The 15462-nt window shown below is 31.6% G+C and overlaps 2 protein-coding genes across 2 annotated transcripts; both read left to right on the top strand.

The window, feature by feature from the left end:
• Window positions 1-6034: 6034 nt before the first annotated feature.
• On the top strand, window positions 6035-9730 carry LOC134701737 (uncharacterized). Its single transcript, XM_063562882.1, has 3 exons — window positions 6035-7102; window positions 7634-7727; window positions 9690-9730. Exons 1-3 carry the CDS (start codon window positions 6035-6037, stop codon window positions 9728-9730), a joined length of 1203 nt encoding a protein of 400 aa, XP_063418952.1.
• Window positions 9731-13422: 3692 nt separating this feature from the next.
• Window positions 13423-15233, top strand: LOC134701750 (uncharacterized). The gene is made up of 3 exons (XM_063562886.1): window positions 13423-13540; window positions 13874-14327; window positions 14850-15233. Exons 2-3 carry the CDS (start codon window positions 13904-13906, stop codon window positions 14900-14902), a joined length of 477 nt encoding a protein of 158 aa, XP_063418956.1. The 5' UTR covers window positions 13423-13540; window positions 13874-13903; the 3' UTR covers window positions 14903-15233.
• Window positions 15234-15462: the final 229 nt, after the last annotated feature.

The raw sequence follows: 15462 nt of genomic DNA, 5'->3' as shown, positions 1-15462 counted from the left end.
CTTGAGTCAGGCTCTGAGAAAAAGAGGGACATACGTTTAGTAGTTGTTGGGAAAAAAGGTGCAGGAAAGACGTCATTGATTAGAAGATTGTTTGGTGAAGACATCAGAGATGTAACAAGTACAAATGGAATAGAAATCCACACAATAAAATGCAAAGCCATGTCTGATGATGGAATATGGAATAAATTAGATGGTATGAAGTAGAAGCTTAAACACAAATGTTTTTCCTTTCTTAAGAAAGTATTTATAATATTTTCGATTTCTAGTTTACATAACTTATTATTCAGCAATATTATTTGGTTTATTATGTTACGATCTATTAATCTCCAGTTTTCAAAGCATATGTCTTACAAGATCCAATTCAAAGATACATTTCAATGAATCCAGGTCAAGAATTTTCATAAATAGTTCATCCAGTCAGAAACTATGTGAAGAGATATTTATGGTACAAGTGCATTTCTAATTCAATAGACATAGTAACAGTATTAGAAAAGGGGAACACAATAACTAAAGATTGGTTTGATTTTGTCAAATTATGACCCCAAAAGTTCATTGTTACATTATTGTTACAATAAAATTGAGAATGGAAATGGTGAATGTGCCAAAGAGACAACAATCTAACCAAACAGCAGAAAACAGCCAACGGCCACCAATGGGTCTCCAACACAGCGAGAAACTCCCGCACCCGAAGGCGGGCTTCAGCTGGCGGGCTTCAGCTGGCCCCTAAACAAAATGTGTACTACATTGTAGTTCAATGAAAAAAGACGTCACACTAAACTCCAAAACATATAAATGAAATAAATTTTAAAAAAATACAAGAGGCTCCTGACTTGAGACAGGCACAAAAATGCGGTGGGGTTAAACATGTTTTGTGAGATCTACCACATTTGCATCAATATGCATGCGACACATGGTTTGACCTCAGTCAAAATTTTGATTGTGCATGTGCTCATCATGTTCAGTTACTTCATCCCCTTTCACAGGTAACACCTGCCTGATTTAAATTTTAATTAAAAAGATGATGATCATTGTTTTTATCTTTGGTATGATATCACACAGAAAAGAGGAATAACATTATAACACTATTTCATGTGTTTTTTATATTTATCTATTTAAATTGCCTTTTTGTCACATGCCTTTTTTATTAGAGCTTATGTTGACGGATAATAAGAAGTTTTCCAGTCGTAAAAATGTTAATACATCATGAAAATTGTTCGCCTTTTCTATTGTTTTCTGTGGACTTTTTTTACTACTGATATACTTTTAAATATGGTACAGTGTATATACACGTATAAATCAAATCTGAAAGTTCCATATCAATACAGTTTATGAAGATTTGGTAGCTAATGCTGTTTTGACATGTGAAGACATGGATACACAATGTGTCATGTTTGCCCATGAGACAGCTTTCCAACAAAGACCAAAGGATGAGGGTGTAAATAAACTCATCATAGATACCAGGACTAAATTTAGTATATACGCCAGACGCGCGCCTCGTCTACAAAAGACTCACCAGTGACGCTCGAATTACAATTAAACAATTACAATTCACTGTTTGCCTTCAAATTATTTGTCAACCACATCATCTCATGATGAATCTTAATGCATGCTTTTTTTTAAATTTATTTTGATGAATATCTTAACTTTATTTAGCATCATAATGATAATATGGTATGTGTAGAATATGCATCTAGTTTTCATCAAATCTGTTATATCAATATTTCAACCAACTAAAGAAACTCCCTGTTCAATTGTGATTAATGTGTATTTTTGTAGAACTAGCTAAGGGTTGAAATAAAAAAAAAATGATGGACAACATTTATTTTGTAACTGTTTATTGCTTATTTTTTTATGGGATCTTACTTAATATTTCTTTAATATTATTATAATTTTCTAATGATAGGAACTAATAAAAAAACTGAAATTCATGCAAGACTCTTGAAACAATACAAAGAAACAATTGAAGCATCAGTGGAAGAAGGAGCACGTGAAGCTGTCAAGGAAAACACTGGCATAACCATTCTGTACAAGCGTATTGAGGAATCAAAAGAATCAGAGACAGTAACCCAGCAGCCTGAAAAAGGAAAACTTCAAGTAACCACTGAATCTCAAATTGATCCTTCAGTCATCTCGCGGCAACGAAATCAAGCTGCAAAAATGGATATTGAAGCCATGCTCAAATCTAATGTTGATTTACATGACAAAGAGGAGTATGCCACATTAATGTTATGGGATTTTGCCGGAGATGAAGAGTTTTACCACACACATCAAACGTTTTTGTCCTCAGGTGCAATTTATCTTGTTGTAACAAAACTCAATGAAGCTGACGACAAAAATGCACAAGGTAACATTTTATAGATTAAGATAAAAGAGGGACTAAAAATACCAGAGGGACAGTCTAATGATAGGTGATTAGAAATCAAAATAATTATGGGGGCATTCATCTTTAGCACAAATATTTTCAAATAGACTGTCCTGATGCAAAATGTAAGCTTCACCCAATCAGTTGAATTAACATTGGTTATATCTTTTTATTTTCCTCATATTTAGAAAGAGAAAAAAAGACATTCAATATACCTACAGTCCCCTTCCCTTTTATGAATGTGACCTATCGAATTAGACTGTTTACCGGATTTGTTATCACATAAGCAATTCGACGGGTGCCATATGTGGAAAGGATCTGCTTCCCTTTCAAGAGCACCTGAGATCACCTCTAATTTTTGGTGGGGTTAGTGTTGTTTATTCTTTGGTTTTCTATGTTGTCTTATGTGTATTATTGTTTTTCTGTTTGTCGTTTCATGCATAGATTACCTTAGCTGTATTTGGCAACACTTTTAGGAATTTTGGATCTCAATGCTCTTCAACTTCGTACTTTATTTGGCATTTTTAACTTTTTTGGATTTGAACGTCACAGATGAGTCTTTAGACACACGCGTCTGGTGTAAATACTAAATTTATTCCTGGTATCTATGATGAGTTTATTTACTATCACTGAGTTGATGCCACTGCTGGTTGAGATTTATTTCCCTGAGGGTATCACAAGCCCAGTAGTCAGTACTTTTTGTGCTGACATGAATTATCATTGATATTGTTATAAATATAAATTAACTGTTAACAAATTTTAGAATTTTTTGAAAAACTAAGGCTTTTCTACCTCAGGCATATATTACCTTAGCTGTATTTGGCAACACTTTTAGGAATTTTGGATCTCAATGCTCTTCAACTTCGTACTTAATTTGGCATTTTTAACTTTTTTGGATTCGAGCATCACTGATGTGTCTTTTGTAGACGAAACGCGCGTCTGGCATGAATACTTAATTTAGTCCTGGTATCTATGATGAGTTTATTTACTACCACTGGGTCGATGCCATTGCTGGTGGAGATTTATTTCCCTGAGGGTATCACAAGCCCAGTAGTCAGCACTTTTTGTTTTTCATTTTTAGCCATGGCGTTGTCAGTTTATTTTCGATTTATGAGTTTGACTGTCCATTTGGTATCTTGCATACTTCTTTAACATTGATAACACAAGTGCATTATTTTGATAAAAAGAAGAAAAAAATGTATTAAACAACAAGCAAATACAATGTGAACATCTTTTTCCTGATGTTTATCATATTTTATACAATATAATATAATATTTTTCGGTAATGCGAACAGAATTTGAGTTTCTTTGTTCTGAAATTCAGAATATTTTATGGAAAACAAACACTCCTTATGTACAAAAAGTAATAGATTTAAATGTCGATTTATGATTTCTATTAAACAAAATTAAGAAACAAAAGTTAAAGTATTTTTTCTTCTTACATTAATTTGTTAAAAGTTTACAAACAAACCTTTTCATCAGGCCTTTGAAATAACAAATTTCAAATTGCACTGCATTATTTTAGTTGAAAAGGACAGTATTGGTAGCAACATTAAAGTATCTATGTTTTCTAATTATCAATAAATTTTATGAAAAATGCTCAATCATGATGAACAAAGGTTTAAAACCAATGGCGGTTAATAATTTATTTAGTATTACTAAAGAAATTATTGGATTTTTATTCAAAACAAACAATAGATGTAGTATATTTATCCTTATAGATAATTATATTCTATCTTTTTCTAGTGATAAAGAAACATTCGGAGCATGACATTATTCTATGTATTGTTTTTTAAACATAGTTCTGACACATTCATACAAATTTAGATATTTTTGGAAGATCTGAATTTGTTTGCATAAAAATGTTCTATTGACTCAGAAAAATGCAGCAGGAATTCAGAGTTACACAGGCAGTGTCACGTAATCATGATTTATACATACAATTATAACATACAATTTTTGGATATACATGTAAGCAATCCTGATATTAAGCATGTAAATCCAGTAGAAGTTTGATGACACGCGATATTTGTTTTGTCATGGGATTCAGAAAGATTTAGTCAAATTTGTTTTTGCATTAGACAATTTCTAAAAGAATTAAGATATCTTTAAACAAATTGGGACTGTATTCAAAACTTGTTCTTACATGAACATAATAAAGGAACAATGTACTTACTATGTCACTTCAGGATAACTGTTTTATCATGTTTGTGTACTGTCAGTTAAGTATAATTTGATCAATTAAATAGATAATTAATTTTCAGAACTCATTATAGATTATAAAAATTTCGTCAATTAAACTCAAAACAGACTATTTAAATCTTTTACTGTGTATTTGAAAGAATTTTAACAGGTTTACCTTTAGCTGAATCTATATATATTGATTTACTGTTCTATTGATCTTCAGTTGGTTTTAGTCTCAATATTCATCATACCATATCTTCGGCCTTAATTTTGTTTTTGTTACAGAGAATGTGTAGAGCATTAACAAGAGTGGTTTATTTTCAAACCTAAAATATCACATGTAATTTAATATATTAAGTGATGCAATATACATATAATAAAATGTTTTAGATGAATCTTACTCCCTTAAAATAGAAAAAGTACATGTACTACATGTTCTAATAACACTGCAATGCTTGTGAACATTTTATGCTGTTCATTATTTCTTTGTGTTTATACCCACTTACATATTATTAATACAATTGCAAATGAAAGTCGGGACTTTGTCAAAGAGACAACAACCCCAACAAACAGCAAAACAAATCCTAGAGCTATCAGTAGGTCTTAAATACAGTAAGAAAATACCATACCTAGAGGTGGGCTCCATCTGGCCCTTAACATAATATGTACAAGTACAATGAAAATTGCATCACACTAAACTCCAAAACATATAAATGAGCTAAAATTAAAACAAAATACAGCACCTACAAGGCCAGAGCCAAAGATACTACTACAGATAATTTAACTACAATTAACATGCAAATCCTTAGGAGACTTAAATATATGGTGATTTGAATCGTTAGTCTTTTTTTTTGTAGATTTATTCCAGTTATGGATTGACTCGATCCATTGTTACAGTAGACTGGAAGAGGACACGATTAATTCTGCTGACAACAAGACATCAGACGATCTTGATCCACCAGTTGTTATTGTTGGCACATGGAGAGATGCTGTGACCTCTGATATAGAAGAGGTATTGAAATTCTACAAATGTAACAAGCACACTTATACTTGTTTTGTTTTAACTTTGAGACAGGCCTGTCTTGTTTGGCTAATAGTGTAGAGTAATCAGATCAACCTTTTGACAATATCAAATGCATTAACTTTATGTGTTTTAAGATTTGAAGTGTTTCCAGGAAAGGCAAATTGGTTATCACATTTTACAAATTTTGCAAAGGTTGTGTTCTTAAAATAATTTATTTAAGTAATTTTTTTTTAGTATTTACTTCATATTTTAAAATATATTTCAATTGTAAAGACCAAACAAACAAACAGGCATATTTTATTGTAGATTGACGATGTATGCCGCGAAAACATTTTCAGTATACGAAGAATATGACAGAAGATGAACAAAGACATATAAGGCAAGAATATTTCATTTCCAATACAGAAGATGATCCCAATGTATTCCAGCAAATCCGAGAAGACATCCTTAACTTAGCCAGAAAAATGAAAACATGGAACAAAGAATATCCTTTAAAATTTATTCAGCTGGAAAAACGACTTCAGGAGAAGAAGAAGGAGTTACCAATTATTTCATTTAATGAAATTAAGCACATCTCTACTGATACAACTAATCCATTAAATGATGAGGAACTCCGATTGTTCCTGGAATTTCACCATGAAATCAGAGCTTTAGTTTATTTCAAAGATCTTCCGTCTTATATTATTTTAGACACACAATGGTTGTCTGATGCGTTTAGATGTATAGTCACAGCAAAGAAATTTAGAGCTATTAGTTTTAGACATAGAACAAAATGGGATGAATTGTCAATTAGGGGAAAATTACATAACGAGGTTCTGGACGACATATTTAGCAAAAGTGGAAACACTTTTTCCAAACACAAGGATCACATCCTGAACGTTATGGAGAAATTTGATATCATTATACGTCCAAACATATCAGGAACTGAAAGAGACGCTGTTGATGACAAATCTCTTTATTATATACCTTGTATGATTAAATCAGAACCTGAGTGCGATATCTACGAAATATTTAACGTGACAGAATACACATGTACTAAGTCTAACTGGTTATGTTACATGTTTAGGTTTCTACCACCTCATTTAATGAACCATTTAATTGCATCATTATGCAGGAAATACAAAGTTGCAGAAGTTGTCACTAAGGCACAGAAAAAACAAATTGCTCTTTTCAGAAGCTCAGCTGTCTTTGAGTTAGAGAAAACGACAAAATTAGCAAAATTACATATAATGAAATTTCCAAATTGGATTCAAATTCAGGTTTGGCAATTTGGGAAAGAACGTGAAAGAGGTTTGTACAAATACATTGACCACTTTGTGACAGAGGAAATTGTCAAGATAATAAACACAAGATTTAAGATGTCTAATGTGAAATTTTGGAAAAGTTGGGAATGTGGCCTTACAAAACCAGAGTCTGTGACAGGATCAAAGGATTTTAGTGAGGAGCAGATTTCAGAATATTACTGTGTTAAATGTACAATCACCCATATATTCATTGATGATTGGCAAGATCTGACAAGAAGAAGACCATGCGTAAGTGGAACATTAGTGCAGTACCTGATAACAATGTTTTGACCTAAGCCTAAATTGTTTCACAAGTATATGTTCACCAGAACTAAAATAATATTCTAAATTGCCATCTGTATTGTATTGTCAATCTCTTTTGAGTACTATATATGTGTGTTGCTTGTTTACATGGTTGACTCCTAGATAACAAGGGGAGACATACATTTTAGTCGAAGTGTTTGGGTTCATGTGAATTGTTCAGTTTTATAAGATAGAGCTTGAAATAATTTAGATAGAGGCTGCATCATCAGTCCAATAATTTTAATTGAACATCAAATTGCAGGCAAAATAGTTGCAACAGATACAAAAGGAACACATAAAATCTGAAATAATCTAACAATACCCTGTCAAAAACGAAAAGACACAACATACAAACAGCAGCACACTAAACACAGCATAGAAACAAAAGACTGAGCGACATGAATCCCACCAACAATTAATTGTAGCACATATTTTATAGTAGTACGAAAAAAATCATTTTTTTTTCAAATTTGTTAGCTGCCAATTAGTTGTGAGATCAAACCAGGATTAAATCAAAACAGAGATAGCACCAGTCACACCACAACTACATACTCTAAGGTAACCAGCAATTGTTTATACTATTTGATATTTTTATTTCAAATATTTCAGATAGATATCACCATAAAATGTATACAACCACTGACTTACTTACACATTACATAATGTAAAGGCCGTGTTCACATTGACCTAAACTTGGTGTTGTGTTACTGTGATTCATACGTAAACTATACACAATTACGTTCCAATTGATAAAATTTAGACCGTGTTAACACCAAATGCCATGTACAGAAAAACATGCTTACAATTAGTTTAATGTAATGTACACTGGTTTCACATTAAATTTGTTCACATCTATACACCTTTTGTACATAAGATTTGTTCACACTTCTAAACAATATGTCAGTTAAATGTTCATTACGTAGAACCGAATGCAAATATTTCAGACAACTTTTCTAGCAGTTAGTGGACGACCATTGACTTCAAGAGAGGGGGAGCAATTAAAAAAAAGAAATATTCTGGTCAAACAGATGATTAAAAAACAATTATTCTAAATTCATACATTATAGTGTTAAATATAGGGAACAAAAATATTTGATGCTAGCAACGAAAAAACCTAAATAAAAACGTTCATGCGAGAAAAAAAACTGAGTCAGACTGAGGTTGCTCCTTTATAAAAGCTGTTTCAATAATTTGCAATAGTTTAAAGTTACTAAAGATCTCTGGATTACGCATTAGAAAAATGTAGGCTGCAGCAGCGTGCTTATGGGCGAAGATAAAGGATTGAGATGGGAAGGATCAGTACATTTCTATCTTTTTCCTTTGTTTCAAATAGTAGTCTTCTCCAAGGAATATTTGGCAAAGGGAGGGTGTAATGTTTTGTTTTTTTATTTCTATGTATATTTTAATGGATCTGAGATACAAGACAAACAAAACAATTTACCTCACACTTTTATTAGTAATGCATTATTGAGTGAATCGTTGTTTGAGTAAAGACAAGTAACAACTATTTCTCTGTACGTGCAGTCGATTCTGGAAAACTTTTTCAAGTGAATGATGTATTTGGCAATGATGATGTTTGAGTCTTGATATGGGATGATAAAGCTACGTAAAGTGTTTTTATCACAAATAAATATACCAAGTTTAGACAAATATTTCTGTGAAGAACTTTATCAACAATGGTTAAAAATATCAATTTTATTCAAAAATCGTTTCTTCTTTAAATATACATGGTAAAATTAATGTTTAAATGCCTATTTTTGTATACACTTTAACTACACAAGGCCTACATTGACTATCGACTGCATGTAGACAAAACATGAATTAAACTACATGTAAACATTGAGTTTTATCAATGGGAACGTAATTGTGTTTAGTGAATGTGTGAGTTACACTAACACAACACCGAGTTTAGGTCAATGTGAACACGGCCTTAATGTTTACATGTAGTTTAAATCATGTTCTGCTACATGCAGTCGATAGTCAATGTAGGGCTTAATGTACACAAAACAAGGTATTAATCACATGAGTTTTACCGTGTTTTTATTAAGAAGAAACGTTGTTTGAATAAAATTGGTATTTTATTATTATTGTTATATTCTCTCTCCTGCCTTTTTATTTTGCATTCTATTCGGTCCTGCCTTTATTGATCAGTTTATCCTAAAACAAAATTACATACATTGTCAACCTGCCATTTTTTTGGCAAAGTTGATAATCTTGGCTTTTATTACTCAAACTCCTGTCCTACCTTTTTCAAATATAACCTCTGCCCGCCATCTTTTTCACAGCTTCTTTACAAATCAACTGGTAGTTGCTAGAAAAGTGGAAATCTCGTGTACATGTTAGTAAAGTAAGTGTTAATATGTTTACTGTACATAACGTTTGGTTTTGGGTTATCATGGTCTTAGTGATCTGTAAATATGTAAAACACCGAGAAAAAAGATGTCAAACATAGTTATAAAAAAGCCCATTTGTGATAGCACATCAACCATATTTTTCTTAAATGTTTAATCTCATCATACTAATTGTATTACAGTTGTGAGGGTAGATGAAAGTGCTATTGATCTGGTAATATAGATTTAAGAAGATTATTTTGTTACATCAAATGAAGTGTTGACCAACAAATTATATAATCAATTCCTTCAAATGTGTAAGTCTAAATTTATTTAGATGATTTTTGTCGAGCTTGCAACTTTTGTTGCAGAAAGCTCGACAGATGGATAGTGATTCGGCGGCGGCGTTAGCTAACTTCTTAAAAGCTTTATATTTCAGAAGGTGGAAGACCTGGATGCTTCACACTTTGTATATGGATGCCTGTCAGTCACATGTCCAATGTCCTTGATCTCATTTTCATGGTTAAGTAACAACTTGAAAAAAAAGTTTAGATTTTTTGTAAAGTTAAGTTCTCTCTTTTTATAACTTAAAGGATAACTATATTTGGTATGTGTGTACCTTGCAAGGTCCTCAGGCCCGTCAGACAGTTTTCACTTGACCTCGACCTCATGTCATGGATCAGTGAACAAGTTTTAGTTTTGGTGGTCAAGTCCATATCTCAGATACTATAAGCAATAGGTCTAATATATTCGGTGTATGGAAGGACTGTAAGGTGTCATCTGACCTTGATCTCATTTTCATGGTTAAGTGGTTATAGTTAATTTGTTTGTGTTTTGGTCTGTTTTTCTTATATATATACTTTATGCAATAGATCTACTATATTTGGTGTATGGCATGATTGAAAGGTGTACATGTTTAGCTTGCAGGTGTCATCTGACCTTGACCTCATTTTCATGGTTCAGTAGTCAAAGTTGTGTTTTTGAGTTTTGATATTTTTTTCTAAAACGAATTGCAATACTTCAACTATATTTGGCGTATGGAAATATTTTATGATCTGTATGTCAGTCGCGCAGGTTTTATTTGACCTTGACCTATTTTCAAGGTGCATTGCTCAGTGTTAAGTTTTTGGGTTTTGGTCTGTTATTTTTAAACTATAAGCAATAGGTCAACTAGATTTGTTGTATGAAATAATTTTTAGCTGTACATGTCTGCCTGGCATGGTTCATCTGACCTTGACCTCATTTTCATGGTTCATTGGTCAATGTTTTGTTTTCTTGGTTAAGTTAATGTGACAGTTGTAATAGAGCTTTATATTTTGGACTATTAACTTAAATCAATGATCAGTAAGACATTTCAGCACTCTTGAAATGATTCAACAAGACGTAATCTGACGTTGTTGACCCCTTAAGAAGTCATTCCCTTTATAGGAAATTTTTAACCATTTTTTGTAAATGTTTGTAGTTTTTTTGCAAAAATCTTCTCCTTTAAAACAAATAAGACAAATTTAACCAAACTTGTTCATAATCATCATTAGGGTATCAGGGTTAAAAAAAGTGTCCGAAGACCCCGCCCGTAAACCAAGATGACAGACATGGCAAAAATAGTGCATAGAGTAAATTGCAGTTCTTGGCTCATATCGCTGGAACCAAAGCATTTTAAGTAAATCTGACGAGAAATGAAATTGTTTGTTAGGTCAAGATCTGTCTGCTTTGATATTTTCAGACCTATCAGATAACCTGTTGTTGGATTGCTGCCCCTGAATTGGTAATTTTAAGAAAGTTTTTGCGGCTTTTGGTTATTATCTTGTATATTATTTTGGATTGAATTAAACTGTAAACAGCAATAATGTACAACAAAGACCTAAAAATAAGTAAAATGATAAAAATGATTAAGCAGACATTTCCCTTAGTGGTCAATTTTTAACAAATTTTTTTTTGTAATTTTTTGTAAATTGTTACATAATATTTTCAACTGTTACTAATGGGACGAGTTCATTATAGATAGAGATAATTGTAAGCAGCAAGAATGTTCGGTAAAGTAAGATCTACTAACACATTACTATCACTAAAATACACTTTTGTTAGGAATATATCTGTATCCTTTATTTATTTTGCACATAATCAAAGATGAGCGAAACAGGCTATTTAGAGCCACATGTTAAAGTTTACTCAATCCTTTTTTAATGTTAAATATTTATTGAATATCAATTTTAATTTTATCATTGAACCATTTTGCCTGTTTAAAAATGTTCACTCTTTTAATACCAATGGTGTATGCTTGTCATAAAGTTGTTCAAAGGTTCTTATCATTTGTCGACAGAAAGATCACTATCATCTTCCAATTCAACATTTTGTAAATCTGCACACAATACATCTTCAATAAAAAAAATTTAAGCACCTGTACTTTATTTCGATATGATTTTGTTGCTTTATCTGTTTATTATTTTTTGTTCTTAGCTTATGAACACCCTTCAGCTTGTTAAGCTGTAGCTGTGAATTTCAAAGGTGGCAGGTTCCTTCGACACTGATATAAAAGTTAACTAGGATCGCCAATTTACATGTTGAAGGTCATATATCTTCCGGGTTCTCCTGCATCCTCTAATAATAAATCTTGTTCTATTGAGAATGACGGATTATAATGTATCAACCATGTTCTAGTTTTTATGATAGCAATGGATATATAGTACCTAACACGTCAATCAGTCAGTTCCTACGTCAGTATTTGAGTTTGTTTTCAGATACAAATACTTTATGTCATGACATTATTGTCATATTTAATAAGACGATGACCTTGGATGAAATTATGAGACAGGTGTGATCTTTTAAAGGGGACAAAGTCCATATCAATTATTTTTTTAATTCTAACATATTTTAATTTAAAAAAAAGAAACCGAAATTCCAAACGTTTCTAAAGATGGTCTTGTTGTTAGTGATTTTAGATAGGACATCATTGTAGTCATAATGTTGTTTTCAATGTAACCAATGAAAAATGCTATCATCATGAAACGTTGATTTATTTTATTTAAAATTGTTATTGTGCTCAGTCCTGTATATTGATATACTAATAAATATATATTTACTCTGTCTTAAAGTCTCATGACAAATGAGACTGGAAGGAGGACAGAGATTTCTGTGCAAATTAGGGTGAATAAAAAAGTTAGAAAATAAGAAAGTTGATAATTTTGGTTTATTAGTAGATTGAAATTGATTTATTTGTTTTTAATTGATTTTTTTTACTGTAATTTGGGACTTCATTCCCATTTTACAATTTAGAGGTCACCACATCCCATGCATCTTTGCTGTCATTATTTTAGATGACCATGAACTCCAAAACTCCTGCAAAAAGGGGGGTTCCAGATGTTAAATCAAATTAGTAATACATTTTTGATTACAACTTAATTTGTATAAATGAATAGAAGAAGATCCCTATTATATGCTTAGTTACTATATATATATAGGTATGAGGGCGACCTTTACTAAAACACCTCAATAGTCTCGTGTTCAGAAGGTCTAGGGTTCATTCCCCAGCCTGGTCAAACCAAAAAATTTTAAGTTGAATCAGCTGTTTTTCCGCTAATCACTTGACTTTATAAATAAGAACGAAGAATAATGTTTCTGGGTATACATATGAAATGTCTTCATGTGGACTGTTATCGTGCGAACTAGCATGTTAGCATATCTATCTCAGAGTATTGGTCTAGCACAAAACATGATAAGTATTCATTTAACATAACCATATTCTTGTCATGAAGAGGCATATTAACATGGCTAAGTATATCATTATCCAAGTTACTTATACATAAGTGTTTTGACACAATATTGGTGCCAAAAAATCATAACTGAAAAGGTTTATTTCTGAAAGATGAAAACACAAACGAAATTAAAAGCTTTCGCCGTTTGTATGGTGGATAGAAATTTGTTGTTGTAGGTAAGCTTGCTCTCTTAAGGTTATTTTATTTTTGAATTGCAGTTGTCTTTCCGTTTCAACGCTAGTAATAGAGACATTTCAAATATCCATGATGAGTCAGCAGCAGCAGCAGCCAGTTTGACAGGGGTATGTTATATCACATATCAAGCTGTGTTCTCGGTCGCTTGTACTAGGATATTTTATTGCAGAAATGTGTCTCTGTTTCTTTATTATTTTGTAAATCATTTACTAATGTATGTTGTGAAAACAAAAACAAAAACAGAGGTGAAGTTATTGTTTGGCTACCTTAAAAGTTTTTCTGCTTATTACTATATTGTTTATGTTGCTGTGGTTGCATTACTTAACTTATTTGTTAAATCAACAATCGATTCACCAAACAAATCTATTTAGCCTTACATGCCTTTTTAATACATTTTACATATTTTATATCATTATTCTCTACCTAAATCTGTATTTTAGTTCACAAAAGAGGAAATCAATTTTTCAAAGATGGGAATGATAGCTCTGAATATTCTTGCTGATGTTTTATATGATCTATTGAAACCAGATAAACCATATCTTCGTTCAAGGTGTGATTGTGATATAACATATTTGTACAGTGAGCACAGGATTCTTAATAAACACATTCCTAGTAATTCATGGGGCGGTCCATGGCAAAGAATTCAGACTACAGACATAGCTATTGGAGATGATATTGAGCGCATAAGACTGACTAGAAACGAATTACAACATTCTAGAATATTTCATCTTGATGATAAACGTTTTTATGAATTACGTAATATACTAAGTGACCTTTTAAATCGGTTTGACCAACATAACAAACCAACTAGGCTATATACAGATCATCTAAATGAGATTTTGGCTAAAACTATTTCTGCAGAGGAAGTGAAATCTATTAAAAATGAAATATTAGGTAAATATGCTTTAAACAGTTGGATTTCAGAGCATTTTCAATTCTTATCTTCTTATGCATAAAGTTCATTAAGATTTAAGGACTTGTGTATACCAAAATATGAGTGTATGCAGACTAGTTTAAATAGAGATTTTCAATGTTCAATCATACAGATTGGTCCTCCTGTCTGCATTGCGTTACACTAGTTAAATAAGGGCCCTTTATAACTTGCTGGTCGATGTGACATCAGGCTCCGTTGTGAAGGCCGTAATGCGACTTATAATTGTTTACTTTTTAAACATTTTGTCTTGGATGGAGAGTTGGCACTCACATCACATCTTATTTCTATATAAAAACGTAATAAAACCGCCTGTTGACTGCATGGCCGGTGACCATAACTATGGTAACGTTGTTTATTAATCACTAAAGTTTCTTTTTATTTTGGTCGAAATTTGTATATCTTTAAAATTTTGATTTTTTTTAGTAGAATTTTAAAAAGTAACTTATTGTATCAGTGCAGTGATGTATTTTATTTTATTTCAGGAATGGCTATTGAAGTTGAAATAGAAAACCAAATCAATGTTTCAACACAATAGAATAACAAGCTCATCGTCACATTTTGTATAAACAGTTATATATGTATTTTACGAGCAATACGTACACCACTATAGCAATAGATTTACAGAAGACCGATCATTTATGATAATAATCGATCATCCTTATTAAAAGATGGTATGCTGCTGATAAAAATAGAGTCACACAAAAAAATGGCCAAGATAAAAATTAAAAAAAAGAGTGGACCAAAGATGAATGATTTGACTAGAATTCAAAAATGAACCAATAATGAACTGTTTCAGTGTTATTTTTAAACTGTAAATACATGCAGTAAATACTGTGTCAACATACTATAATATGTATACATGTATAGCCAATACCATACATGTATTAATTATGTGCATAGAATGAATACTTGTAGATATATATGAAAGAAATATATATGTATGTGTATGTAATAATGGAATCTAGAAAACATATTTTCAGTACAGTGAAAAAATGAGATAAAACAAAATCACAATTATGAATATTTTCTCTTTGTTTTAGTTAAGAAAGTTAACTGTGAGTACTCTCATATCTGTTGTTAGGATGTACAAGTGCC

The sequence above is a fragment of the Mytilus trossulus genome, unplaced genomic scaffold (assembly GCF_036588685.1).
Source record: "Mytilus trossulus isolate FHL-02 unplaced genomic scaffold, PNRI_Mtr1.1.1.hap1 h1tg000262l__unscaffolded, whole genome shotgun sequence".
Classification (NCBI taxonomy): Eukaryota; Metazoa; Mollusca; class Bivalvia; order Mytilida; family Mytilidae; genus Mytilus; species Mytilus trossulus.
This window is presented reverse-complemented; position numbering and strand designations above follow the sequence as displayed.

What these genes read in the sequence shown, in the direction of transcription:
- LOC134701737 (XM_063562882.1), top strand. Translation starts at nt 6,035, where the DNA reads ATGAAAACATGGAACAAAGAATATCCTTTAAAATTTATTCAGCTGGAA. An exon ending in TGACAAGAAGAAGACCATGC is followed by an intron (nt 7,103 to 7,633) that starts GTAAGTGGAACA and finishes CAAATTTGTTAG; the next exon opens with CTGCCAATTAGTTGTGAGAT. An exon ending in CTCTAAGGTAACCAGCAATT is followed by an intron (nt 7,728 to 9,689) that starts GTTTATACTATT and finishes ATTGTATTACAG; the next exon opens with TTGTGAGGGTAGATGAAAGT.
- LOC134701750 (XM_063562886.1), top strand. Translation starts at nt 13,904, where the DNA reads ATGGGAATGATAGCTCTGAATATTCTTGCTGATGTTTTATATGATCTA. An exon ending in TATTAAAAATGAAATATTAG is followed by an intron (nt 14,328 to 14,849) that starts GTAAATATGCTT and finishes ATTTTATTTCAG; the next exon opens with GAATGGCTATTGAAGTTGAA.